The sequence below is a fragment of the Dama dama genome, chromosome 30 (assembly GCF_033118175.1).
Source record: "Dama dama isolate Ldn47 chromosome 30, ASM3311817v1, whole genome shotgun sequence".
Taxonomy (NCBI): Eukaryota; Metazoa; Chordata; class Mammalia; order Artiodactyla; family Cervidae; genus Dama; species Dama dama.
This window is the reverse complement of record NC_083710.1, coordinates 37,576,893-37,602,986: the sequence shown is the minus strand read 5'-3', so window position 1 is coordinate 37,602,986 and position 26,094 is coordinate 37,576,893. Positions and strand designations below refer to the sequence as shown.

General features: G+C 47.4%; 1 protein-coding gene across 1 annotated transcript in view; it reads right to left on the bottom strand.

Moving 5' to 3' along the window:
• Window positions 1-26,094, bottom strand: part of MIPEP (mitochondrial intermediate peptidase) — an 80,501-nt gene that overhangs the window by 47,438 nt on the left and 6,969 nt on the right. The window contains exons 4-15 of the mRNA XM_061133326.1: window positions 25,948-26,036; window positions 24,661-24,747; window positions 20,421-20,484; window positions 18,292-18,474; window positions 17,394-17,550; window positions 10,405-10,453; window positions 8,912-8,972; window positions 6,625-6,677; window positions 6,055-6,208; window positions 4,792-4,869; window positions 3,145-3,349; window positions 1,895-2,004 (exon numbers count right to left, since the gene is read on the bottom strand). Coding sequence (XP_060989309.1) covers window positions 1,895-2,004; window positions 3,145-3,349; window positions 4,792-4,869; window positions 6,055-6,208; window positions 6,625-6,677; window positions 8,912-8,972; window positions 10,405-10,453; window positions 17,394-17,550; window positions 18,292-18,474; window positions 20,421-20,484; window positions 24,661-24,747; window positions 25,948-26,036 — 1,290 coding nt within the window. The remainder of the gene's footprint in view (window positions 1-1,894; window positions 2,005-3,144; window positions 3,350-4,791; window positions 4,870-6,054; window positions 6,209-6,624; window positions 6,678-8,911; window positions 8,973-10,404; window positions 10,454-17,393; window positions 17,551-18,291; window positions 18,475-20,420; window positions 20,485-24,660; window positions 24,748-25,947; window positions 26,037-26,094) is intronic.

Sequence of the window (26,094 nt, the reverse complement as noted above, 5' to 3'; positions counted from 1 at the left end):
TTCCTGATTGTTCTAGAAAGGGACAACAGTAACTGCAAACTCATTATCTGTGGTGAATTTCAGCCTCACCCTGAAGGGCCCGTGCTGCTCGGCTGTAGTTGTCCTTCGTGCAGGTGTCCAGGCCCCTTACAAGCCTAAGCTCCTCAGACAGCTTCTTTCCTGCTGCCCTTGGTTTCTTAGGCACCTCCGCACGGCTCTCAGGGGCCACCTCTAGCCTCCCCACTCTTCACCGGCCACCCCCACGCTACTGTCCCTCAGCGTCCACCGACTCGGGCTTCAAGGAGGCGCGCAGTCAGGTCTCCTCCCCATTCGCAGGCCCCAGTGTGGAGCCGGGGTGGACGCGCTGCCATGCGAGGGGCTACGTGCGTCTGTGTTCTTGGCTGAGTTTACATAATCCCCAGCGCAACTCTTCGCAGGCTGATGAACAGGTAGCTGACTGGATTACTAATCCTTCTATTTCATCCTTTTAACAAACTCAAATAGATTATGATAGAGAGTGAGTAACTCAGAGTAGCTCTCCAGAAATCAGCCATTATCCTACACTGACAGTAACAGAGACAATCAAGTCCAAAGAATAGAAACAGCCAACTCACATCATGCATCCAGAGATATAACTAGAAAGAGAACCGGAAAGAGAAGTCACAAACAAAGGTGGCTTGGACCCTTTTACTGATTCTGCTCAGTCCTTCAATTGCTTTGGTGTTTGGCACAATTCTAGATGCTGAGGATTCTACAAATAAAGACCTATAGTAAATTTTAGTAAATTTTAAATGGAAAAAAAAAAAAAATAGGATTTGAGAGGCTCTCCTGTGAGCATAGATGCTTAGTTTTGCTATGTAAAGATTTCCTACCTAGGTCTTACATCTGTTTGTCAAACAACTGAGTTCTAAATCCAATGGACTTACCATCTTTTTTCCTAATTCATTTCATTGCTTTAACTGTATTGCCTGTTACATAATATATAAAGTGCAACAGATATATTTTAAAAAGTTAAATAAATAAATGCTGAGGATTCAAAGATGAACATGACTGTCCCCGGGCACTCGGGGAGCTGCAGACTGAGGGGAACACCACCTAATGAAACAGTGCGTCATCAAAGCCCCAATAGGACAGGGACACGAGGACAGGAAACACACGATGCTGACAGTCAGCTTAGAGCTACTCACTGCAGAGCAGGGGTCCCTTAGCCCTACTCAACAGAAGCACAATCTCTAACATGACAAAGTGCTAGTTAAACCTATCCCTGGTAGCTCGGTGGGAAACAATCCACCTGCCAACACAGGAGACGCAGGAAAGGCACATTCAATCCCTGGGTAGGGAAGATCCCCTGGAGAAGGAAACAGCAACCCACTCCAGTATTCCTGCCTGGAGAATCCCACGGACAGAGGAGTCTGGTGGGCTACAGTCCATGGGGTCGCGAGAGTTGGACACGACTGAGCGACTAGACGACAACAACTCAAACTTAAGAGATTTTCAGACTTGGCCTCATACAGACGCTAACTAAACGTATTAGGGAAATATGACATCACAGTTTATGAAACAACAGATTCAGACTGAGAAACAAATGTTCACAAGCAGAAAGGGCAGGAGCAGCAGAAGTTCTCCGAGGCAGCACTGAGGCTCCATGGACGGCCTCGCCCCTCTGGAGACAGGACGCAGTGCCTTCCGAGGGGGAAGGTGTGTGGACCAGACACAACACTGCTGGTACACGACAAGGGCAGCTGCCTGTCCCCCTCGTGGCACAACAGCGACAAATGAAGGGGGCAAGTCAGGAAGCAGGAGGAGGAGTCTGGCTTGGAGAAGATTCTGCAGAGGCAGCAAGCGTTTGGTGCCGGCTGCTGAGTCCCAAGAGCCGCCCCCACCACGCCCAAGGACACACACGCGTCAGCCCTACCTGGCCCGTCTGATAGTGTCGGGCAAACTGGTGAACCACCCGGTAATCGTTGGCAAAATACTCCATCAGGATAGACGGGACCTCGGCGAAGTCCGTGGGGCACCTGGTCCCTGGAAGGGGTGAGAGGAGAAGTCGGCAGGAATCGTGGCAGCGTGTCAGTGTCACCACAGGCACTTGTTCACATTTTTATTTGTACTTCTGATGAACTACGATAGTCTTTAATTCATTAAATCAGTATTTTACTTCTATAAAATCATTGCACATATTTGCAGGAAAGTCTGTACTCATCTCATACATTTTCCCATGTATCAGAAGCAAAACAAAATATTTGCACAGCTGGGTAAAGCACTTGTAAAGCAACGGTTCACACCCTCTACAAACAAAACTGTCTTCAGCTCCGCCAGGCTACACCTGACACACAAATTACAACATTCTTACAATGAACTCATTCTAATTTAACGCACTGAATTCCATCACCAAAAGCCAGGATCCTTCATTCGTTTTAAAAGTATTATATCTACTATTTCTGGAACAAGGTCAACCCTCAATATAGAAAGGCAACATTTCAAACCCAAAATTACTTAAAGTAACGAATCCTATAAGAACGTGTTGGTGGCACTTTATGATTCTGTCCAGACCATCTGCAGTCTCTTCAAAATACCTTCTCCTCTCCTAAATACTGTGTGTGTAAAGTTAGCTGCTGAATACTGAAAACCACACCTGCCCAGGCGGTGCAGGGCTGACCCATCTGATGGTGAGCTTAGAGAGGATGACGAGGAGGGGGGCTGACATCAGCAGGAAAACCATGGCTTTATGCAGGGGATGCAGAAAAGAGACAGTAAGGGCCTGGCCATGGCTTTCAACATGCCCTGAAGTTTTCTGACTGGTTTTGGATAAAAAGAGGCTGTGTACATTCACTTGTTCACTTGCTAAGCCTGCACTGGATCTAAGAAGAGTGCTTGTTCACACACACAGCCACTGATATAAATTCCAGATAAAACACAGCAGAATGCAAAACTGTACAAACTGGAGAGACAGGCACTCAGACAGCCTTGGTGAGAACTGTTGTCATGGATGGAAAAAATGTATAAAGGTTGGGTTGAATCACAAGTGGAAGGACAAGATGAAGCCACCTGCGATCAATGACCACAGATTTTCTAAACAAAAGGCTTTTTTCCAACTAAGATGAAAAGCATGTGTTTAAAGAACTGCAATAAATGAAGTCCTGTACTGAGTGAGCTCCTGCTCACCAGTGACATGCTGGTATCGAGTCCGTCCCAGCATCGAGTGCATGGCATGGCCCATCTCATGGAAAAGGTTCTCCATCATCCCGGGAGTCAACAGCGTGGGCAAGTTTCTTGAGGACTGGGGCAGGTTCAGCATAAGGACCACCACTGGGAGCTGGTAGTCCCCGTCTTCCTTTAAACGACCTCCTCGGATGGTGAAGTGGCAATCCTTTAAGAAAATGAGACCAATGAAGAAATAATCAGAAGCTAAAGGGTAAGCAAGTCTTAATGAATACAAGGTTCTATCAAAATGGGTGAGTACAAGTGTTACCATAATTCTATTTTTATTTATACTTTTTTTCCCAATACTTTCTCCTTTGCTGAAATGTTACTTTTTTAAAAAGCACCAGTAATACCCTGAGCTCATGTTGACAAAGTCATTCATTCACTCCAAAGATGTGCTGAGCTGACGTTCGAGGAGCTGAAGACACAGTCACCACTGAGGTCAGACCCTCAAGATGCTCAGGGCAGGGAGAAAGGCAGCCACAGGGGGAAGGACGCTGGTGTTAATGAGCCCCTTCTGTGGCCGGTGATGAGACAGGCCACACCCCCACCACTGTCTCCATCACTTGAAGTGACGAGCTCTCAACTATCACAAAGCATGGAACCTGAGTTGCTTTCTCAGTCCACATACAAAATTTGATCATTTCTTCTCACATAAGCCTATGAGGCAGATATTTCATTTCTGAGATGAGAAAACAAATGAGTCGGAAATACTAAGTCGCGTGTCCAGGGACACACAGCTAGGGCTGCGGCACCTCAAACCTGAACCCAGGTCACCAACATGGACTCTCCAGCCTTTCAAGCATAGTGAAGGAACAGATGATGCAGCGGCCAATGGCCCTCACTCTGGTCCCACTGCGCAGACCTGCTGGCCACATCCCCTGGGAACTGGTTACCTCCACCAGCCTCCCCTCCACCGTGTCAAACTCCAGAGCATTAACTAGCGTCTGTTATAACTGCTGCGGAAACTGTGGATCACTATTAAATACAAGGTACCATTGTTTCTGTTATAACTTTATAACCTGAATTCTTGACAGTTCCAATCCGATGGCCCAAAACTGCTGAAGCTGACTGACCTGGAAACCTGGCCTGCGGCTTCACACAAGGAGCGAACTGGTGGTTGACAAGGTTCCTCAGAGACACACCTTGCCCAGTGTTAGAGCAGGCCCATGCCACGTACAGACAGAAGTCTGGGCTCCAATCCCCACACCTCTAACTGTGACTCTGGACAAGTAACCGCAGCTCTCTGGCCTCAGTGTCCTCATCTCATCAGGACTGAGTTCAAAAGGCTGAGGGGAACTTTCAAAGCTGCGCATGAGAAGGGCTCAGGTGCTGGCAGGCACACAGACAGGCTCCTAAAACGTCAGCATTCATCACTACAATCATTGCTACCTCGACCCAGATGAAAATGGCAGATACACATTTCTGTAACCATCTCGTAACTTCTGCCATCTTTAAATTCTACCCAATTTCAAATGCACACATTTAGTTACCACCGTTAATGTCTTTTAAATATTAGTTAACTACAAAAATGAGAGCTAAAGTTAACATTAATACACATTAACTGCTAATCACTCTAGAGAGACTGGTTTGTAAATAAAGCATCACCTGGTGTGGTTTGTCTGCTCGTTGAAAAAAGTCACAGTAAATGTATCCCAGCAGTCCTTCTGATTCATGAACCACGGCCTAGGAAAAAAAAGGTTGATTTACTGGTGAATGAAGCCATCAGAACTTCCATAAGTAGAAACACATTCCAAACACCAGAACCTGCACATAAAATACCGACAGCCACCAATGCAGACATTTTATGACTTTCTGCTTCCCAGACCACCACAATGTCGGTCCACGGTGCCTTCAGCCTCTTCTGCTGTGTCTCTGGGGTGACTGGCGAACTCTGACGGGAGAGGAACCCTCCCAACAAGCCCTGAGTTGTGACTGCAGTTCCCGCGCCATGGCTCTTCCCTGGGCCCGAGCCAGCCCAGGACGGCAGCACAGCGACCCCTCCCTCAGCCCAGGAGGTGAGAATGCCCGCACACCAATCACGGCGGTGTGGGCTTCAGCCAAAGAGCAGGGAGCGACGCCTCCTCCCGGGTCAGCCCCGCGAGGCACAGCTCAAGGACAGCGGGTCTCCATCCACCTCTGCACAAGCGGGGCCTCTGCCGGACAGAACCTCAATGCTTCGGGACTCCAGCAAGCCTCCATGAGGCAACCTCTTGGTGCCAGGAACTGCTCAAGGCATTGGGGAAACCTGCCCAATGCAGGGGGCTCCCTCCTGAACGGGACCCTCCATCGCCTGCACGGGGTCCTGGCACTCTCCTGTTACACCTTCTCCCTTCGTGGTATCGCTGCAGGTTATCCATCTGTGTGATGCTCAGCAGACTGCCGGCTGTTTAGTAACTAAGCTCAATCTACAATCACCGAACACAGCCAGGCAACGAGGACACCGTCCACGCTTCTCAGAAAACAGTGATGAGAGTACCGTGCGCTAAGCCAGAGCATTAAGCCTGAGGGCCGCAAATCCTCAAACCCCACCAGGGAAGCAATACCTGCAGCTCACACGAAGTGGGCCCTGACGGGAGGGAGGGCCCTGGGCTCGGAGTGACTGTCCAGGACTCACACCGGCACATGGGCCACAGCCCAGCTGCCAGTGTACATGTGGGCTCAACCCTCTATCCAACTCCTCAGAAAGGTGTTTTCTCTCAGGGAAAGAACCCTGCTGCTACATGTTTACCCTACTTTCCTGCAACAGCTGATTCTAGAGAACACTGTTCTTTCACAGCGTCCGGAACCAGAGCAGCAGTCAGGATTAAAGCTCTGTGGACAGGGTACCAGGCCCCGCAGACGGGCGCGCGCTCTGCCCCGGGCACTCACCAGTTTGCGGACGTCCTCACTCCACACCTCACCCTTCGCGGGTTGCTCCCCGTATAGTGAGACCCCCAGCAGCCTGTTGAACAGGAGGCTCAGGCCCTCCATGCAGGCGCCCAGGGAGAAGAACGGGCAGTAGAGACTGGGCTCGATGTTGAACCTGCCGAGGAGAAGCAGCCGCGTTTCTGTGTGCTTCAGCGTCTAGAGGGGAGCGCAGCTCACTCTTCATTTATAAATCAAGAGTCAAGGAAGGACTGAATCATGAAGTGGGTCTCTACCCTGGAGGGGTTTTCAGACCGGTTTTCCTTCAGAAGAGCAGCAGACTGATTACTACGGTAGTGAGGGTGACACCAGGGGTAGAGGCAGATGGGGAGACACTCAGGGGGTCTACAGAGGGAAACCACAGAAGCCACGGGGACAGGCCCAAGAGCGCAGCTTCCGGACGGGGGAGTGACCGCCGGGCAGGCGCTGGCCGCGTGGGCGCCAAGTGAAGGCACAGCTGCCCAGTCAGTGGGCAAATGCTCAAGACACATCAGTCCTGCCTTCTCACACGGGAGCACTTCTCCAGACACACACCTCTCAGCCCGAATCAGTCCGCTGTAGTACGGGGGGTCCCAGGGCATCAATTCCTACAGCAGAGAAGCTCACCGTTAGGAAAGCTGGGATGATTTCAGAGTTTTCATCAATAACGCAGCCAGTTTATAAAATGTAACCTGTTACTGTATCAGGAAAGTCTTGTAAAAACCCTAGGAACTCATCACCTGGCAAGAGTTTCATTCCTTACTCTCTACTCCACCTTCCCTGTAATCAATGAGCTGAGAGGCAGAAATCAGCCATACTTGCAGAATTGGGGGAGAAGGCAGACAAATGTCATTCTAAAATGTGAGCTATTAAAAGTCGACATTAATAGATGAAATTAGCCATGTTGAAATCTACCCCAGACGTGGCCCACGTGTTAACCCACAAGACAGTGCAGGTAGGTCAGGGAACTAAAGGCATGACTAGGGCCCTTTCTGGACCTAAAGAACCTTAGGGTGGACCCAGAGATGAAAGCAGCAGTTCAGACCGAGCTGTGGCAGAATTAACCCTGAACTTGGCAAAGAAAACCTGTCATAAAGAAGCACTTGAACAATTGTTCCTGACGCCGGCTGCAGAGCAGTGACAGAGCTGGGAACCCTGCAGGGGCCACTGTCCCCAGGGGGGACAGGCTGGCAGGTGACAGAGGACAGCAGCCGGGCCGGACACGGTCAGCCTGGCTCAGGTACGCAGTCCACGTGTGCCGGCCGCCAGTGCGTCCCCACCTTCCACCTCCCCCTCACACACCCGAGCCCACCCCCTGTGAGCCTGGCCTGGCCTGCACCGGCCTCCCACGCCCCTCTCTACCTGGGGTTCGTCCCTGGCTGTCGCGGGCCCCTCGCTTCTCCCAGGGCTGCTCTGTGTCATCTCCCTGGAGGGGTCGTCACTGCCCAGGCCGTACGAGACGGCCCCTCCACCCTCCTGTCTGCACTGTTCCCTCTGGAGCCCCACCCGGCAGGACCGTGCAGGCTGACTCTTCCTGTCTGCAATCTCGCTCCTCCCCAGGTGTAAGCTTCGGGAGGGCAGGCTGTGTTTCCCTTCTCCTACTGCGTCCTGGCCCCGAGCTCTGCCTGCTGTGCAGCGGTCCCTCATGAGCCGTCCTCTGAATCACTCAGCAGCACCTCCTGGAAAGTATACTGCTTAGAAACACAACTCCAGGCTCTGAGCAGAGCTCTGTGAACAGGGTCTCCGTCTTTAGGAACGGGGTTCAAAAGGTTCAGTTTAGACACCATCTCCTCTCCCGACCCAGATGCACAGCATCTAATGGCCCACAGATATCAGTCAGTCAGTTCAGTTGCTCAGTCATGTCCAACTCTTTGCGACCCCATGGGCTGCAGCACGCCAGGCCTCCCGGTCCATCACCAACTCCCGGAGCTTACTCAAACTCATGTCCATTGAGTTGGTGATGCCATCCAACCATCTCATCCTCTATCATCCCCTTCTCCTCCCGCCCTTAATCTTTGCCAGCATCAGGGTCTTTTCAAATGAGTCAGCTCTTCGCATCAGGTGGCCAAAGTATTGGAGCCACAGATGTCAGCCACAGTTTAAAAGTAAAGAACAACACTGTAAATCAGCTACACTTCAGTAAAAAATAAAATAAATGAGAGGAACGCAAAGCAGCGAGTGAGTGGGAGGAGCACAGGGGCACTGGAGGCCTCAGTGGGGGCAGAGGACAACGGCCAGGCCCCAGGGTGGCGGAAGAGAAAGGGCCGGGAGGTCTAGGAGGGCGTGGTGGGGAAGCTAGGGAATAGGAAGGCAGTCTGAGAACTCTCTGAAAATGTTAAACAACATTCTGTTGGGCGGCAAGGCCCAACAGAAAACTCCCTCTGGAGGAGCCCTGAGGGCCTTCCAGCATCTAACTCTGAGCCGCCCGGGGCAGGGGCGGATGGGATGTAAGAAGGCAGCAGGACAACGGCCAGAAAACCAGCTCCTCAGGCACACGAGCCACCGAGGGAGAAGGAAGACAACCTCAGCCAGGGCCGTGGTGATAGCGCGGAGCGGGGGCATGGTTCCCAGCGCCGAAAGACAGAGCCCTCAGCCAATAGACTGTTTATAATAAAAGTACCTCTGGACTTCCCTGGTGATCCAGTGGTGGAGAATCTGCCTGCCAACAGGGGGATGTGGGTTTGATCCCTGGCTGGGGAACGAAGATCCCACATGGCACAGAGCAACTAAGCCCGTGAGCCGCAACTGCAGAGCCTGCCCCAAGGGCCCCACGAGCCTCGACTGACACCCAGGGGAACAAATAAATAGTAAAAAGGAAAAGAAACTCAGCATGGTCACTTACAGAATTTTGAGGGTTTAGTTTCATTTTCATCCCTCGAATCATCTCAAAATCTTTCATAGTTCTGTAAAACAGGTTTATCATTAGTTGCCAGGACAAAATTTTCATAAGTAGATTATAAAAGATGAGTTTGCTTCTGCTACTTTTCAGTAATCATGACAGAAATAATTTGTAGTAAAAATGTAAACTAATATTAATCCAAATTTTACATGTATTAGAAGAGACAGTGATACATACATCAGTAAACTACTGTAATTTTTACCTAAAAAGCTGATATTTGTCTTAACGTACTAAAATTTGGAAAATTTAAGTGTTACAGAATATACAAATTCATCAGTAAGCTTCAAATCTCTACTTTTTGCTATACTTTAAAAAAGAGACTAACAAATTAGTTTCTCTAAAAGAAGATTTTACTTAAGATTACCACTTATCATTTTCCCCTATCAAAAAACTAGTTGGGCCGTAATCACACATGCACTTAATATTTGCAAAATATGAACTTTCGGTTAGAATTAACTTCTATAATTAAAAAATACAGTTCACTAAATATAATTTAAAAATCTTCACTAAAAAAATCTGAAGATAATATTTGCTTAAAATATCTATAGCTACATACAAATGAAAAAAGAACAATAAAGCTTAACTAGCAAAGTAGAATAAATTTTCAAATAACTGCATAACTGATACTACTTCATTCTATCAAAGCCATAACAGCTCACTGCATTAAGAAAAATCATTTCAGAACTAATAAATATAATGCAAATTAGAGAGGACTGGGTTCTAAGGCAGTAGTTTATAACAGAAACTGGAAATTGGAGCTAAACTTTAAATGCAGGTGCAGTTAAGGAGCGAATAGGGGTTAGACAGCCCCGCAGGAGATAGAAGACCACGGTCCTCCAGGACCCTGCCAAGACTCGTGCTGGAGGCCTCACGCTGGGGGTCTGAAGGCTCCTGGGGGCTCGGCCCCCAGAGAAGCAGGACCAGAGTGGCGAGGACCAGGCCAGGGGGCTGGGCAGGGAGAAGGCTGGCAATTTGGCAGAGGGACCACCAAGAGCAGAGAGCCTTGGGTTACAAACACTGGGCATTCTTTACACACAACACAGCAGATGTGATCCACCAATTATTTAGGCCCAATGTAGAGCGAGACCAGGTGACCAAATCATTACAAGCTAAAATGCAGAGTTGCTAAACCTTTCACAAAAGGTTTGGGGGATTTTAAACAGTCCATCTCAGTAATAAGTTCCTAAAGAAGACTGGTTAGTTAGAGAGGATGGCCCAAGTGCTCGCGACAGTCACCCTCAGAGGACAGCTGTGAGCTTTCAAAGTACAGCTCACTGTTAGTGTAAGATCCGACCCATATTCCAACACCTATATTCTTCATGGGTCACTTCCTAATTCTTTTAATAAATCTTTAAAAGTCTTAAAAAAAAAAAAAAAAGAAAAGCTAAATCATGTGTACTCTAAAAAGCAGAATAAAAAAAAGAAAAAAACCGAACCTTTCAGAGAGTTTGTCGGACAGTTTCTCAAGGAACTCCATGACAGTCTCTAAAACGAAAATCCCCAAGAAAATATCTTTAACTACATGAAATAAAATGAACATACATGTTAAAATCACAACGTTGTGACCATAAACCCATACAATACAGTTTCTTTAAAGTGATGATTCTCAAAGGGAAGCAGGGCTCCTAATACTCGACACTTCTAGATGAAAGTTCATCAAAGCTGACACCATAAACTCCAGAGCCTTAGATGATACCCCAAAATAAAAAGAGCTAACAGGAAGCAAAAGAAAATCATCCAAAATCTCAATCTATTTCTATATCTATGTATAAAGGAAAAAAAGTTTCTCAATTTTTTTGATAGCTATATTAATTTGTTCATAAAAGTCTGCACAATTTAGAATCATCAGATTTTAAAAATCAATGTTTTTCTGAATAAATTTTTTTTTATATATACACAGCAGAATACTCTATTCAGGATCTATATTGGAAGAAAATGTAGCAAGATTAGAACATTAAAACTTTAGATTCTCCTTCCTACAATGTTGCAGGTGGGAATGTAAACTGGTGAAGCCACTGTGGTGAGCAGTACAGAGGTTCCTTAAAAAACTAAAAACAGAGCTCCCACATGCCCCTGTAGTCCCACTCCTGGGCATATATCCGGAGAAAAACACGATCTGAAAGGATGTATGCGCTCCAGTGTTCACTGCAGCACTGTTTACAATAGCCAAGACGTGGAAGCAACCTAAGTGTCCAAGCAGAGGAATGGATAAAGATGTGGTATATGTGTACCACGGAACATTACTCGGCCATTAAAAAGAATGAAATAATGCCATATTCAGCAATATGGATGGACCTAGAGAGCGTCATACTGAGTGAAGTAAGACAGACAAGGACAAATATTGTAATGGCATCCCTTAATGCGGAACCTAGAAAGAAAGGATACAAATGAACTTAGAAAGAGACAGGCTTACAGAACTAACTTACTGCCCCAGATAGAGGGGCAGGGGTGACAGTTAGGGAGTTTGGAATGGACATGTACACACTGCTATAGTTAAAATGCATAATCAACAAGTATCTACTGTAAAACATGGAGAACTCTGCTCAATGTCATGTGGCAGCCCTGGATGGAAGCAGAGTTGAGGGACAATGGATACATGTATATATGTGGCTGAGTCCCTTCACTGTTCATCTGAAACTATCACAACATTGTTAACTGACTACTCCAGTATTAAAAAATTTAGGCTGGTAGAATTTTTTTTTTTAACTACTTAAAATACTTTAGCCATAAGTCATTATACTGCAGAAACCCATAAAAGCAATGCAGTGGAATTACGATTATTTCCCATAACAGGAAATTTTTCACGTGAATTTTTGAATTTAGCACTTTTAGGCACTGATTCATGTGTATAGAGTTTTTCATACATATTTTAGAGTAAGCTACAAACACTGTTTTTATGTTTTCAGATGATCTTTTACATGGTTTTAATTTCTTGCCCTCTTCAGTTTATCTCATTTCTTAGTAAATAAAAGGCTGGAGAAGGAATGGACCTGATTCAGGAAGCCAGGGTCTCTCGTCACCATCAACACGGATCCCACCTGCAAACACGGCTTGGTGTATCGTGTTAGAGGGCGCTAAGGCTTTTAGGAAAAAACTGTTACTTAGCTCAAAATAAAACCTTATTTCAGGATGTCAAACCAGTGGGCGCAGGGCTCTGTTTTCAAATATATCTGTGTGTGTTTTCTATTTCAAAATAATTAATCTTTTACTGACGCTTACCCATTTTGTTTCTCTAGCTCTCTCGAACAGGAAACATCTACCTCGATTCCCCACCTGGAACACTGTCCTGTGAAGAGCAGGGAGTCTGAACCGCCTGTAGGCAGCCGCATGGCTCCTGGAAGACAGGCCCCTGACGTGCCGGTCCCGTGGGGCCCACCACGGCCTGCCAGCCCTCACCCTGTCTCCCTGCCCCCACTGCCCACCTCCAGCTTCACTTTCCTCACGGAACTTTCCACAGCCACCCAAGCATCTGTAAACCTCCTGAGCTCCTAAAACCCTAGGGCCCTGAGGTGCCCAGTCAGTGCGTTTAGCACTGGAAGGACACCGACCAGGATTAAGATTTATCCTCACGTGGCCCTGTCCAAGCTCCCCAACTAAACGCTGCAGCCCCCGAGCACACAGGTCACACCTTACAAGACGTTGTGTGCGGAGTCCAGCTCCAAGACACCTCCCCACGGACCACCCCGTGAGCCGTGGACTTGCTGGTCACCACTCAGGCGCCTGTGTCGGCCCCAGCTGCCCCCAGCGCTCGTCCCAGCATGTCCCATCCCTCGCCCACCCTCGCTGCCACCTGCACAAAGACCGGTACCTCCCACTGAACTCGGACCACCGTGCTCCCGGCCCCACCCCCATCGGCAGGACTCCGTCTTCCGAGTGGCTCAGTCACAGGCCTGGCTCTCCCTTCAGGAGTCCGAATGTGATGTCTCACCATGTGCAGAGCCGCCAGCAGCCCGGAGCCCTGCAGCCTCCTGACCGCAAACGCGCGCTCCCGCCCCCCTCCTGCAGCTGCTCTCCACACCCGTCGTGGTGCCCCCTGCCAACGACCACTGACAGCCCTGCTCAAACCCACCTCCCCGAGCACAAACCTCCGCCACTTGGGCCCACTCCTTCCCACTCCCCTCGGCGCTCCTCAAATGTGGGCACCCCATCTGGACCCCAAAGACACACATGAAAGAGAAAGAAACAAGGCAAGGAGGCGTCAAGAAAACCTGGGAGAAGCTATGGGCCCCACAGAAAAGAAGGGCTGGACGCCGGATGCACAGAGATAGCATGGAGCCTGCAGGAAGGGTGACCCTCCCGCTGCAGGGCCGTTCCCAGTGACCCCACAATTCCTCCAGACACACAGACGGAAACCCGTGGTGTCCAGTGCCATCTCCTCACACTCAGCCCGACACCAAGTCCTGTGAATTCAACCCTGAAAATACAGCAAGTCTGAACAACCCCCCAACACAGCCACCCTACTGAGGACTTGGGTCTAAAGTGTAACTGTAAATTAATCAATGTCTTTGAAAATTACACCATTTTCATTGTGATATATTTTCTCTTATACATGATGAATCATAAAGAACTCAACAAAGGAAAAGGTAAGTTTTTCACAAACGCCCAGAGAGATGCTCCCCACCCCCAACCCTGCCAAGCAGCCCTCTTCTCTCTGAAAGGAGGAGTCCTATATGACCTGGGCTACACTCAACCCTGCCTCCAGCAGGAGCACTGATCACCCATCTCCTCCCACACTAATTCTAACCAGGCTGAGCACAGAAATCAGCTGAGTTAAAACAAAAATAATTCAAGTCACCATCAATGATTCATCAATGAAATAATAAGTATGAATTACTCAGTTCAGTTCAGTCGTGTCTGATTCTTTGTGACCCCATGAACCACAGCATGCCAGGCCTCCCTGTCCATCACCAACTCCCAGAGCTTACCCAAACTCATGTCCATTGAGTCGGTAATGCCACCCAACCATCTCATCCTCTGTCATCCCCTTCTCCTCCTGCCCTCAATCTTTCCAATCATCAGGGTCTTTTCAAATGAGTCAGCTCTTCACATCAGGTGGCCAAAGTACTGGAGTTTCAGCTTCAACATCAGTCCTTCCAATGAACACCCAGGACTGATCTCCTTTAGGATGGACGCATTGGATCTCCTTGCAGTCCAAGGGACTCTCAAGAGTACTCCAACACCACAGTTCAAAAGCATCAATTCATTGGCACTCAGCTTTCTTTACAGTCCAACTCTCACATCCATACATGACCACTGGAAAAACCACAGCCTTGACGAGATGGACCTTTGTTGACAAAGTAAAGTTTCTGTTTTCTAATATGCTGTCTAGGTTGGTCATAACTTTCCTTCCAAGAAGTAAGCCTCTTTTAATTTCATGGCTGCATTCACCATCTGCAGTGATTCTGGAGCCCAAAAAAATAAAGTCAGCCACTGTTTCCACTGTTTCCCCATCTATTTGCCATGAAGTGATGGGACCAGATGCCATGATCTTAGTTTTCTGAAAGTTGAGCTTTAAGCCAACTTTTTCACTATCCTCTTTTACTTTCATCAAGAGGCTCTTTAGTTCTTTTTCACTTTCTGCCTTAAATGTGGTGTCATCTGCATATCTGAGGTTATTGATATTTCTCCCGGCAATCTTGCTTCCAGCTTGTGCTTCTTCCAGCCCAGCGTTTCTCATGATGTATTCTGCATATAAGTTAAATAAGCAGGATGACAATATACAATCTTGACCTACTCCTTTCCCTATTTGGAACCAGTCTGTTGCTCCATGTCCAGTTCTAACTGTTGCCTCCTGATCTGTATACAGGTTTCTCAGGAGGCAGGTCAGGTGGTCTGGTATTCCCATCTCTTTAAGAATTTTCCACAGTTTATTGTGATCCACACAGTCAAAGGTTTTGGCATAGTCAATAAAGCAGAAATAGATGTATTTCTGGAACTCTCTTGCTTTTTTGATGATCCAATGGATGTTTTCAATTTGATCTCTGGTTCCTCTGCCTTTTCTAAAACCTGCCTGAACATCTGAAGTTCACGGTACATGTATTGCTGAAGCCTGGCTTGGAGAATTTTGAGCATTACTGTACTAGCGTAAAAGATGAGTGCAATTGTGTGGTAGTTTGAGCATTCTTTGGCACTGCCCTTCTTGGGAATTGGAATGAAAACTGACCTTTTCCAGTCCTGTGGCCACTGCTGAGTTTTCCAAATTTGCTGGCATATTGAGTGCAGCACTGTCACAGCATCATCTTTCAGGATTTGAAATAGCTCAACTGGAATTCCATCACCTCCACTAGCTTTGTTCATAGGGATGCTTCCTAAGTCCCACTTGACTTTGCATTCTAGGATGTCTGGCTCTAGGCAAGTGATCACACCATCATGATTATCTGGGTCATAAAGATCTTTTTTGTATAGTTCTTCTGTGTATTCTTGCCACCTCTTCTTAATATCTTCTGCTTCTGTTAGGTCTATACCATTTCTGTCCTTTATTGAGCCCATCTTTGCATAAAATGTTCCCTTGGTATCTCTAATTTTCTTGAAGAGATCTCTAGTCTTTCCCATTCTATTGTTTTCCTCTATTCCTTTGCAATGATCGCTGAGGAAGGCTTTCTTATCTCTCCTTGCTATCCTTTGGAACTCTGCATTCAAATGGATATATCTTTCCTTTTCTCCTTTGCTTTTCACTTCTCTTCTTTTCACAGCTATTTATAAGGCCTCCTCAGACAGCCATTTTGCTTTTTTGCATTTCTTTTTCTTGGGGATGGTCTTGATCTCTGTCTCCTGTACAATGTCACGAACCTCCGTCCATAGTTCATCAGGCACTCTATCAGATCTAGTCCCTTAAATCTATTTCTCACTTCCACTGGTAATCATAAGGGATTTGATTTGGGTGATACCTGAATGGTCTAGTGGTTTTCCCCACTTTCTTCAATTTAAGTCTGAATTTGGCAATAAGAAGCTCATGATCTAAGCCACAGTCAGGTCCTGGCCTTGTTTTTACTGACTGTATAGAGCTTCTCCAGCTTTGGCTGCAGAGGATATAATCAATCTGATTTCAGCACTGACCACCTGGTGATGTCCAGGGGTAGAGTCTTCTCTTGTGCTGTTCGAAGAGGGTGTTTGCTATGACCAGTGGGTTCTCTTGGCAAAACTCTATTAGCCTTTGCCCTGCTTCATTCTATGCTCCAAGGCCAAATTTGCATGTTACTCCAGGTATTTCTTCACTTCCTACTTTTGCATTCCAGTCCCCTATAATGAAAAGGACGTCTTTTTTGGGTATGAGTTCTAGAAGGTCTTGTAGGTCTTCATAGAAACGTTCAACTTCAACTTCTTCAGCATTACTGATCAGGGCATAGACTTGGATTACTGTGATATTCAATGGTTTGCCTTCGAAACGAACAGAGATCATTCTGTCGTTTCTGAGATTGCATCCAAGTACTGCCTTTCAGACTATTTTGTTGACCATGATGGCTACTCCACTTCTTCTAAGGGATTCCTGCCCACAGCAGTAGATAAAATGGTCATCTGAGTTAAATTCACCCATTCCAGTCCATCTTAGTTTGCTGATTCCTAGAATGTCAATGTTCACTCTTGCCATCTCCTGTTTGCCCACTTCCAATTTGTCTTGATTCATGGACCTAACATTCCAGGTTCCTATGCAATATTGCTCTTTACAGCATCAGACCTTCCTTCTATCACCAGTCACATCCACAACTGGGTGTTGTTTTTGCTTTGGCTCTATCCCTTCATTCTTTCTGGAGTTATTTGTCCATTGATTTCCAGTAGCATATTGGGCACCTACCAACCTGGGGAGTTCATCTTTCAGTGTCCCATCTTTTTGCCTTTTCACACTGTTCATGGGGTTCTGAAGGCAAGAATATTCAAGTGGTTTGCCATTCCCTTCTCCAGTGGACCACGTTCTCTCAGACCTCTCCACCATGACCCATCCGTCTTGGGTGGCCCCACATGGCATGGCTTAGTTTCACTGAGCTAGACAAGGAGTGGCAGCAGAGAGGAGCTACCCCATGTCCAAGGTCAGGAGCAGCAGCTGTGCTTTGCTGGAGCAGCTGTGAAGAGATACCCCACGTCCAAGGTAAGAGAAACCCAAGTAAGACGGTAGGCGCTGAGAGAGGGCATCAGAGGGCAGACAGACTGAAACCACAATCACAGAAAACTAGCCAATCTGATCACACGGACCATAGCCTTGTCTAACTCAATGACTTACTCAACATGCACATAAAGTACCCTAGTTGTGCAGATATATTCCAAATGATTAGCTCTGTTTAAAAATCATTCCTAATAAAGAGGCAAAGTATCTCAGTAACTGGTCTCCAAGTAAATTAAAAATAGCACAGTAACTTTAGCTATTTAAAGTCAGAAGTTCAGCTTCATAAAAACCCTGTTTTGTCCTGGAGAGTTGGGTAAACAGGCTCACCTGGACTTTGGGCGATTGTTCCCTGGAGGGCCCTGTGGGAGTAGGTAGGATACCCTACCAACTTTGCCAGGAGGTCTCTGCTGCTGAGCAACTCTTCTAGACGTTTCAATTGACCAGCATTGGGATAAAGAAAAATTTTATAAGCAGCTTCTCGCACCTATGTTTAAAAAGTGGATGGTAAAAGACACACGTACGAAGATACAAAGTCCTATGTGATAATAACACACGCTACCTCCCCCCACTTTACTCTGCAGGTGAGCAATGCTTAAACACAAGGCCTTACACAGGCTGAATGAAGCGTCTGGGCTCATCACCGAGTGAGGGGGACACATCGCACCTGGCCCAAGTCCTGCTGAGGGGCAGAGGGGCAGAGGGCAGAGGGCAGAGGCTCTACCTGACACACAAGAAGCGCCACCAACCAGTGATGAGAGGCCACGTGCATTAGAGTGTGAGTCCCTGCAACGGCCAGCGCCGCTGTCGCTCACCATACTTTGAAAATGAGGAACTCTTTACAACCGGGGTAATCAAACCATTTTCATTATGCAAAGCATTTCCCTGATAGCTCAGTCGGTAAAGAGTCTGCCTGCAATGCAGGAGACCCCAGTTGGATCCCTGGGTTGGGAAGATCCTCTGGAGAAGGGAAAGACTACCCACTCCAGTATTCTGGCCTGGAGAATTCCATGGACTATACAGTCCATGGGGTCGCAGAGAGTCAGACACAACTGAGCGACTTTCACTTTCAGTTTTTCACAGAATTAGTCATCCCTGTTCAATTTTTAGTGCTTAGTAAACATTAATGTATTTTTAAAGCTGTGATCATGTGATCCCTGAATTTTGGGGTCACGAGCCATGGCCCCTATATGAGGCCAGAACCACACAGAGGATGGAGCGCACGTACCAAGTCGTCGGGCACTTCTGCACGCAGACTGTCCACCACCACATGGTCCCCGGCCAGCTCGAAGTGATGCCGGATGCGTTCTGGCAGGAGATGCTTCCCAATCGTGTTGGGGAAGTGGGTTCCCATGAGAAATGCGCTGCTCAGATCCAAGATTTTAACGTTCAGGTCCACAGCTCTTTTACGCTGTATGTGGGGGCAGTCAAGTTATTTAAAGTAATACTTTACAACAAATCGGTAATCTATAAAGATGCCAGTCAACATATAAAGTTGAAATATAATTAATAAGGTATTAAATATATTAAGTGATAAAATGAATACTGAATACTGTATCATAAATGTTTAATACACAATAATCATCTACAAATGCTGACTCTATACTTTTGGTCATTATTTAGTATCCTCACCAAAAAGTTAACCTAATGGTTCCACAGTGCTTCTATACTTTCAGATGTACATAACTTCCGGAGTTCTATTTTATGTCTAGGTTATACAACATGTCTGTGAAATGAACAATGGGAGGTACAGTCCTTCCCTGGCTCCGAAAACACCCTAGTTGACAGGCAGGGAGCAGTGGGCTGGTTGAATCTGTCTGACATGACAGTATCTGAGGCATAGATTAGAAACCAGACTCAGCCTTAAGAGACGAGATACAAGGGCAAGGGAAGGAAGGTCAATGAACGCAGCTCTTCAGTGAAGTGTGGTGAAGGGCACTTGCAAAGCTCGGCCAGGCTCGCTGGAGCGGCCACAGGAGGACAGCAGCCCAGAGGCAAGGGCTGGAACCGCTTGGGGGGGTGGGGGCGGACCACGGCCCCCAGCAGTGCATCTAGCAGTTTCCAGTCTCTGCCAGTCATGATGGACAGAGTGGGGTGGATCTTCTCCTCGCTCACCCCTAGGATGCTGTCACCGGGGCACCCCATGTTTGGGACCAAACTTAAAAACCGTCGCCCACATAACTGGTTAGGTCTCCCGGGGACGAGGAGGAATCTTCCATTACTCATCACAGGACGGCCAGACAGGCCCTGGACTCACAACGGGCTTCAGGTGACACCACAGGCAAGCCTTCCCGGGAAGGGGCAACGGCTATGGACAGATTCTAAACTGTACTGTGACCCTGAAGGATGACCAAGCATATTTCTTAAAAGATAAATATAAATATGAACAGAGCAGGTGTACCCTTGATAAGACACTGGAAAAAATGAACTGTATCTTAGTAACAAAAAATTTCAGTACAGAAAAATCAAACTTCGTGGGAAAAATGACTTTTCAGATGATTACTCTCTCTCTGCCTGTTTTCTTTCTGACATGGCCATCTGTCACCACCTACTGGTGACCAGGGGAAAAACAAGACAATGAAGATAACTGGAAATTATACTCTAGTTGCAAAATTTTTCCTCAAAGCCTTTACTATTCAAAACAAAAAAGTGATAAATTAGTTATTTCAAAGAAGTGATCACCTGTTACAATCCCTGGAAAAATAAAAACTGTTTCCTGACTTCGCCAACAGTCTGCTAAGCATGTCATCTCATCCTTTGAGGAGAATTAAACACGCAAACACACAGTACTTGGAGCTCTGGGAATGCTTTGAAACTGTTATATTTATTACATGACTGCTTAACAACATACTTCCTCTAATTTAAACTTTTTAATTATATTCACGAGACCTTAAAATGTAAGTAAGGAATAACCTGGAAAGAATATAGCAAGAACATAGGCCTCCATGACTTACAGGTTATGTTGGCAGCTTTATGTCGAGTTCTCTTAAAAAGTGTGCACATCCCCCTGCGCCCTGCTGAGTGGAGCCCCCAGAGAAGAGACACGAAAGTGACCAGAAATGATCTCACAGGTGTGTCCAGGGCAGGGATCACATGAAGACACACCCGCGCTGCGTCTCAAGGACGCTTCTGTACGTCCGCGTGGAGACACTCATCTTCAGCTTTCCTCCTCATTCACAGTCCTTCCTGACACGACCCATCTCACCCCACCTCCACGACACCCGAAACACCCCACTGTCTCGAGTCATTCCTTAATTCTGAATTATCAAGGTGACAAGCCAACTTTCAGAGAGCACTCAACATTCAGGAATGGTATCGACAACACACCAACCAAATAACAGCAAAACATGAAGTTACCTTTTCTCGGTCTAGATGGATTCCACTGATTTCAAAATCGAACATAAACAGTTCGGCCACTCGCCTATAAATAAAATAAGTGCCAGGTTAGAACAGGTAATAATAATTAAACAAAAATCAGTTTTTTGCAAAATGAATCCGTCCTTTTCAACTTTACTGCCAAAATGCCAGATGTTTCAACACACATACACACGATCTTTCTGAAACCAGGAGCTTAACATCTCAAGAGTCAGGAAAAACAGCTGGCTGGCCAGGGGTTATGCCCCGCTGTGGGCAATATGGTATCACATACATGATGCAGACTGTACAGGCCTTAGACTGAATGAAGTGAATGAGTTACTCCAAGGATGCCAAATTTTCTGCATTTTTTCCCTAGAGGAAACGGACATCTTTTCAACAGTCTATCCTCTACACTATCTGTTGCACACTACACTTGAGCACCAAACAAGCACTGTGCACCACATTCCCACGCGCCTGCTGGCATGAACGTGTGCACGTGAACCTGTTCCACGTCTCCTACTCAGCACGTGTACTGAACAGAACTCTACTCCCAGCTGCTCCTGGGCAAAGACTTCTACGCTGAAGTAAGTCCAGCACATGGACTGCAGAACATGAAAAACAGTTATGATTAGCTTTTCATGTAGGAGCTTACTCCTTTATTCACAGAGCACAGACCTGTGAACACCACTGTGATAATTACTTATTTCAGCTCCATCTAAATCCCAAACATTAAAAAGATAAAATGGTTTATGCTTGGACAGTTTTTCAAAGGCTTTCTGCACCAGGGTCTCAGTTTCCTGTCCAGCCAGCGGCAGCTACTCAGAGCGTCACCCTTTGATGCCGCGGTGGAAGCGGAGTCCATGGGCTCAGGAGGATGGTTTGCTTCCTTCTTAATCCTGCTACATGGTAAGAGCCGAGCTCAACTGGAACACGTCTTTCTGTCAGTTGTATTTTTTTTCTTTAACTACTTTTTTCTGGAATTAAGTTATCCAAGTATTTGATCTATTCTGCTGCTTTCCTTGACCTTTCATATTAGGGACATTCATCTTGCTGATGACCATGCCGATACACTGAATGAACAGAACTATTACCAGTGTATGCTTACTGCACACTGCTCCACGTTTAACAGCCATCTGTTGCTATTCCCTATGTCATGGATAAGGGTTTCAGGAAAAGAATACCCATTTTTCTGTAAGGCAGTTCACTTTTTTCTTTTTAGATAATGTGTAAGGCATCAAAATATAGTAACTATATTAATCCTTCAGCATATAAGTAACACCTGTCCTGAGCTTCCCAGGTGGCTCAGTGGTAAAGAATCCACCTGCCATTGCAGGAGACCTGGGTTCGATCCCTAGGTTGGGATGATCCCCTGGAGAAGGAAATGGCAACCCACTCCAGTATTCTTGCCTGGAGAATTCCATGCAGAAAGGAGCCTGGTGGGCTACAGTCCATGGAGTCACAAAGAGTTGGACACAACTGAGTGACTAAACAACAAAAACCTGCCCTATCGTTTATCCTCTTAAATTTGTAAGGGCTTTGCTAGACCAAAGCTTGCAATTTTTATACAATCAAATCAGTCTTCCCTTTTGTGGTCTGGTTTTGGTATCATGTGAAGAAAGACCTTCCACATTCCAAGTTATCAATACTTTTAGGATTTCTTTTTTTTTTTTTTAATATTTAATTCTTAATTTACTTTTCCACTGGCCTAACATTACTGAAAACCATACTTTTCCTTCCAGATACGACAATTCTATCATGTATTAAACACAGTCCTGTGCATTTGTGTCTGGGTCAGACTTTATTCTCTCATTGAACTAATGGACTCTTCAGGTGTAAGTATAATGCTATAGTATTTTTATGTGTCTTATTACCAGTGCAAGTCCTCTCTGTAGCATTTTTCTCTACTAGATTTTTCCTGCTTGACCTAGCATATTTTTTGTTTACGACTTCAAAATCATTTTAAATAACAACAAAAATCTTCTTTAGATTTAAGTTGGATAGTATCAAACTTACAGACCAGAAGAGAACACTGACATTTCTTCTCCGTATCAAGAATACAGCATGTTTCTCCAGATAAACACCCCCACGCCTCCCGGGACGGAGGGGCACGTGTGCGCGTGCAGCCTTGCAGCCTGCCCTCCAGAGTGCACCCCATGCTGCCCCACAGCCTGTGTGGCTCTCACGACTCTAGGACTTGCCCTCCGTTCTGTTTTCTGGAGAATGTGCTCACTATATTCTCTGCCAACGAGAAAGTTCTTGATGGTTCTAGACAACCCCAGGTGAAACAGGTTTCTTTATGGCCAGGCTTCTCTGAGACTCTGATGTATTGAGATTTTCCAAGAGGGGAAAATGTATTAATATGTGTGATTTCCAAACTTACTGATCAATGGGTCCCTTCTGGCAATACTCTGATACCTCACAGAACTAGTGTTTCAAGGAAGGCACCTAACATAAGATGGTACCATTTCTCCCACACAGGACCTTGTCATCATGGATACTGACTCTCTAATGCTCTACCTCAGCCACTATAGGCTCCTCTCTCTCTCTCGGGGTGCCTCTTGGGTGCTGACCAACACTCCCAGTGATGGACAAGCACCATGACAGTTCAGTAATCATCACTTCCAAGTCTTGTTTCCACCCACTCCCAAGTCACCCTTCTTTTCTAGAATACAGATCTTCTACCCAGCTTATTTTCCTCAATGTGTTTATCATTCTGTTATTTTAAAAATCCCATTGGCATTTTAGTAACATTGAGAAATGTGTGCTTCCCAGGTGGCTCAGTGGTGAAGAATCCGCCTGCGAAGGCAGGGGACACGGGTTCAATCCCTGATCTGGAAGGATTCCACGTGCCGTGGGGCAACTAAGGCGGGCACAACAACTACTCAGCTTGTGTTCTAGAGCCCGGGAGCTGCAACTACTGAGCCCACATGTCCCAGAACCTGTGCTCCACAACAAGAGAAGCCACTGCAATGAGAAGCCCACACACAACCTGACAGTAGCTCCCGCTTGCCACAACTAGAGAAAGCCCACAAGCAGCAATGTAGACCAAGGGCAGCCAAAAATAAAAAAAAAAAAAATGTAGTAGAAATGTGGTCCATGTCCAATTAGCACAAGTCCTCTGTACCTCAAGTGGTCTGCCAATCCACTTCCATTTTTATACATTAAATAAAAGAAAGCAAACCTTCAGTAAAAGTCAGATTACGAATAACCTGTCATTATAACAAAGTCAGTAGCAGCTGAGTAAAATCCGACACAAATAGCAGGCATTCAACTTCAAATCACCTCGCTAACAAGAGTAGTAACAGTAAAATCATGATCAAGACAGGTTATTGTGCTGGTGCAGCCCGCTTCACGTGTACCGTGAGCATGAGGATCGCAGAAGTGAATCAGGACTGCAGATACCTGTCCACAGGCAGACAGGTGAAAAGCCTCTCCCTGCCTCTTAGCCAGCATGTCACCCACACACCAGATCAACACAGGACGCCACCACCATCTGCTCCCAGGGGACAGGGTTCACTCGGGGTCACAGGCACGTGTGGAGACAGGAGACTAGAAAGCAGGAAGAACCAAGCAAGTATCTCATAAATAAACAAGTACAAATAGGCTCACAACAAAAATTAATCTCTGTGCCTTGATACAAAAAATACACAGATGAGTTAATGACAAACTGTGATATTTATAATACACCTAAGCAAAGAAACATAATATCCAAAACCCTGTATCAGGTGTATTTGTATACTGACCTACAAAAGAGGTCTTTCCAACTAATAAATGGTATGAATCAAAGCCAACCATCTCAAGGATCTGGACATCCACCAGTAAATGAATCCAATTTGCTTGTATCTTCTGCTGTATCCATGACGGAACTTTAGGAACGCAGCTGAATGAAACTGTCAACCTTGCAGCATCTCCTCCAGGCCATGGCTGGGGGAGATGCTGAGATGCACAGGGAGCAGGTCAGACCCGGGCCTGCCCTTGTGGAGCCTCCCATCCAGAGGGTGGGAGATGCTGACCGGACCCACCGGCAGAGGAGAGGCTGCTGGAGCAACAGGACCAAGAGAAGCAGGAGAACAGGGTGAGGCAGAACAGAGCTTTCAGAGCGGGGGACGCCATCTGAGCAATGCCCATCACCCAGGAGAAACCACTTGGACAGATGGGCTCTGAGGGCAGAGATACCCCGGGGCGGCTGCCAAGCTCCTGTCCAAAATCACAAACACAATGAACACAAAGGAAGCAGTACCTGGTTTCTGGATCAAGGGAATCCACAAGTTTCTTATCAGCTAGTAACCTCTGCAAACTTTGATATAAATCCACATTTGTGTTCAACCTAGAAAAATTACAAATGAAAAATATTAAATGATTTTCTAGTACCTTCTGGTTTGGCTTTATATCAAGAGAACAGTGTCAAGTTCTAGCGCACACCTGGCCAGAGGCCAAAGGCTTGGGCCATTGTTTCATTTCTTCCTTCCGATCAGGAGTAGCATAACCACTGTTAGTACAGGGAAGGCAGCGTGCGAGAACAACGTGTCCCAGGAGGTAAAAGTGTAAACCTAAAGCCACATGCAACAGCTGCGGCCAGAAGAGCAGATAGGGCCTGAGTCCACCCTCATCGAGAGCCAGCCACGTGGGGTCAAGCGAAGACACTGGGCCGACACTCCTGACAACACCTCTCGACAGGCCGTGGCTCCTGCTGTCCGACCCGGAGCCAGGAGCGCAGGGCCCGTAGTGCAGGTTGCACCCGGAGCCCGGCAGACAAGAGTCCAGGCCGGCGCCCGGGGCTCCCACTCATCTCCGGGGAGCCCCTGCTTCTGCCCTGTCACCACGCCGGGATCCCAGCTTGCAGCGACCAGTTCACCCATTGAGGAGCCAGTTTTCACAGCCACTGTCCCCAAGAGGGCGAGAGCTGCTGGTGGGGGGACAGCACGGCAGCCACCACGCCCCGCTAGGAGCCCCCCAGGGAGAGGAGGCCCCCTCTCCCAGCCGCCTCTGGTCTCAGACGCAGGCCCTGATGTCTTAGCTGGGGAGCCTGACACCCTTCCCGGGGGGCGTCCTGCCCCCTCCCTGTTACCGTAACAAGCACACTTAGTTCACCTCAGAATCACTTTAAAACAACCGACTCCACCCCGGCCCGGCCTGCTGCGGCACCCACATCACTTTTATAGTCTCCCCAGGGCCAGCCCCGGGGGCCGCAAGGCCACCACACGGAGGTGACCCTCTGGCCTCGCCCTGCGGCCCCGGCATCAGGGTGACGGCGCTTTAACCACCACCTGCCCGAGATGCTAAAGGGCCCGTAGCCCAGGGAGAGGATGATCCCGGGCATCTGCTGCGCCCGACCGCCGCCCCCATCACAGGCGTTTTAGTCACCGTCTCCCCTTCTCACAGCAACCCTGAGAGCAGATCACCATGCCAGCCCTCAACAGGACGAGGACCGAGTGACGGGACAGGCAGGGAAGCAGCCCAGCGGTCTGCGGTGGGCACCCCCTCCCCACCTCGCCCTGGCCAGCACCCCCGGGGAAGGCACACCCACTTCTCCACCATGGTGCCGATGCTCCGACAAGCCTCCTCCGCGGCCTCCCTGAACGCCACCTCGGGGTGAGCAATCTTCACAAAATCTGCCTAAAGGAGACACAAAACCAAAAGGACGTTTACGGGAAGCCTGCTCCCAGGGTCTGAG